Source organism: Octopus bimaculoides, chromosome 1 (genome assembly GCF_001194135.2).
Source record: "Octopus bimaculoides isolate UCB-OBI-ISO-001 chromosome 1, ASM119413v2, whole genome shotgun sequence".
Classification (NCBI taxonomy): Eukaryota; Metazoa; Mollusca; class Cephalopoda; order Octopoda; family Octopodidae; genus Octopus; species Octopus bimaculoides.
The window spans coordinates 197,269,554-197,272,759 of NC_068981.1; the positions used below are offsets into that span (position 1 = coordinate 197,269,554).

At 41.3% G+C, this 3,206-nt stretch overlaps 1 protein-coding gene across 1 annotated transcript in view; it reads left to right on the forward strand.

The window, feature by feature from the left end:
- Positions 1-3,206, forward strand: part of LOC106874306 (DNA repair and recombination protein RAD54B) — a 53,133-nt gene that overhangs the window by 29,124 nt on the left and 20,803 nt on the right. Inside the window, exons 10-11 of the mRNA XM_052973480.1 lie at positions 715-871; positions 1,219-1,261. Coding sequence (XP_052829440.1) covers positions 715-871; positions 1,219-1,261 — 200 coding nt within the window. The remainder of the gene's footprint in view (positions 1-714; positions 872-1,218; positions 1,262-3,206) is intronic.

The window sequence follows — 3,206 nt, forward strand, 5'->3', positions numbered from 1 at the left end:
TTTAACCCTTTTGATACCAACCTGGCTCTGGCTCTTAACCCTTTTGATACCAACCTAGCTCTGGCTCTTAACCCTTTTGATACCAACCTAGCTCTGGCTCTTAACCCTTTTGATACCAACCCGGCTAAAACCGCCTCTGGCTCTGAAGTACAAATGTCTTGTTTTCATGTTTTGAATGAAAATCTTCCCCCAAACCTTAGTCACAATTTATGTTCCTAACACAAGCTGAATGATAACTCAGTTATTTTACTAAATTCTTTGTTATATTTAAAGTAATTGAAGGAAACAAAGAGCATCTCAAAATAAATACAGTAATGAAAGGGTTCAGATATTTTACTCAAAAAAACACTGAGTAAACGAATCAGTTGATTAGAAATGATTTTTATTTCAATATTTCTTTCCACTGTTGAAGTTTTGAGGCTTAATGTTAGGGGTATCGCAAGGTGTCAAGCTGGTGAAATTGTCAACGTGCTGGGCAAAATGCTTTGTGGTATTTTCTCTGTCCTTACATTCTGAGTTCAAATCCTGCTTAGATCACCTTTGCCTTTCATCCTTTTGGGGTCAATAAAGTAAGTACCAGTCATGTACTGAGGGAGGGAGGGACAGGTCGATGTAACTAACTTAGCCCCCCCCCCCTTGAAATTGCTCCCCTTGTGTTAAAATTTGAAACCAATATTTATGGTACTGATCCTCTCTATGTTGTTCTATTTCTAGAAGACTGCTGCTGATCAAGTGGACACTTTGGCACCCAGACATGATCCTTTAGCCTTTAATGCCCTTGTGATGCCAAGACCAAGCCAGGACCATCAGGTTTGTTGCATTTGCTTCAGTTGCAGTATTGTTTTAACATCCGCTTTTCCATATTTGCAAAGTGCGGATGGAGTGTTTTGAGGCAGATTTCCTATGGTAGGGCATGGTTTTTGAATGAACAACACTGCTTGTATGGCAGTGACACTCATTTACAACTGTCATACGATGTCAAGACAAGGACTGCCCCCCCCCCCCCAAATTTCAGACCTTGTGCCTAGAGTAGAAAAGAAAATATATTTTATGAGTGCTCTCACCTGCTAACCACTCTTGTGTGTCCGCTTTTTGCAGAAAGTTCTTCATCTCTGTTACCCTGCTTGTGGTCCCATTATACATACAAACATTTGGTTGCAAATGCATATGTCATACACATATAGGTATATAATTCTTTTATTCTTTCCTGTGTTTCAGCCCAAAGGGTGTGGCCATACCAGGGCACTGTCAGTGTGTTTGTGTATGTATATACATATATATATATATATATATATATATAAAAGATGTGTTATAACACTATTCCACATATACGAAAACAACCATACCAACAATCCAACATACCTTCATCATCAGCTGCCCCACAGATATCATTGTGGTTTTGACACCTTAATCCCTTGCCTCATCGCGGTTCACCTATCGTGCACTCAGTACATTGCGGATTTTTCTGGTTAATATGTGTAAATTTATATCGCGGACTCTTCAGTATGTCTGGGTTTCTGCAGCCGATAGGTCTTGATCTGATCTAGTTTCAGCTCGTGCTCTGGCCATGCTGGGGCACCACCATTTGGTTGTGCTACATAATTTTACTTCACTAATTCATTTTTTAGAAATTGACCTTTGATGCATGAGGGCGTTTGATGCTGCTGCCCTCGTCTGTACTTCCTGCTGTGAAGTTGGTTCATCTGGGACACTTGACAGTAAGAGGTCTAGTTTTGTTTTAAAGACACATCCACCCCATGTAGGTGTCTCAGGTCCTTTGGGAAGATATTGAAGAGCTGTGGGCCTTTAAAGCCCAGGTTGTTGCAATATCTTGTCCTATATCTTGATGGCAAAGTTGGAGTCTTTGGCACTATGCAGTGGTGCCCTGTTCTAGCATTAGTGTAACTCTCGATGCCAGAGTTTAGGACAAGTCGCTCTAGGGTCTTCTAGATGTATATTATGGTATATCTTTCCTGCCTACTTTCTAGGGAATAGTCTCAATCTCTTGAGTCTTTCCCAGTAGCTTACATGCTGCATAGAGGCTATCTTTTTCGTGTAGCTTCATTGGATTGCTTTAAGTTCAGCAATTTTACACTGGTTGGTGACCATAGCTGGGAGCAATAGTCAAAGCAGCTTAGGACAAGTATCCTCCAGAGGACCATCATGATTTCCTGATCTCTCATTCTAAATGTTCTAAGAATCCATCCGGTCAGCCGCCTGCATTTCATTGCCAACTTAGCAACATACACATGGAAGGATGCATCATTACTCATGTAAATGCCCAGGTCTCACGCTGACTGTGCCTCTGGGATTGCAATCCCTCCAGGTCCAGTGTATTTAATTGGTATTGCATTTAGTTTTGCATGCTGATAGATTTTAATTATTTCTGTGGGAGATTTTGGAACATAACACCTGTGATAGTCGAGGGATTGCTGCATAAAAGTTATGGCCGTTAGTCAGAGATTGACCATTGGTTTTGCACCTATAAAGCACTTAGCAGTATAAGTGACTCATCAGACTCAAATGCATTTGAGTCTGTTGCTTGTGTCTATATTACTAAGAACTTTATAGGTGCAAAACCGATGGTCACTCTGTGACCGACCATAACTTTTATCTTCCTCTAAAATTGTATTGCTGCTGTAATGCTTTAAAGCAGTGGTTCCCAACTTGGGGTTTGCAGACCCCTGGGAGTCTGCAAAGGCAGTACTGGGGGTCCGTGAACTAAATTCAAAATTTCGATGAAAGCTGGTAGTGGAGGCTCTGAAAGGGGTCTCAGGGAGCAGCGTCCCTGTCTTCCTGAGCTAGTTTTCCACCGCATTTCTTAAAAATCATAGTAGAGGCCTCGGTCTCAGGACCACTTCTGTATAGAAACTGAGGTTGGGGGTAAGCAAGGGCATGCTCCCCATAGAAAATCCAGCCCCAAAAAAGTCTCATGATAGCAAAGGAGAATGGGCATCAGCCAGCCCAAAGATTGAGGTGGGCTGCACCTGCCTACCTCAGTTGCTATTGCATTGAGGTAGATCCAGCCACATCTGTTAATGGGGACAAAACCCAGATTTAAAACACTGGATGATGATGATGATGATATACATACGGATAAGCATATTAAAAGCGGTCTGTGGAAAAACTCATTTAAATAGAAGGGTTGGGAATATGTGTCAGTGTGTATGTATGTATGTATGTATGTATATATATATATATATATA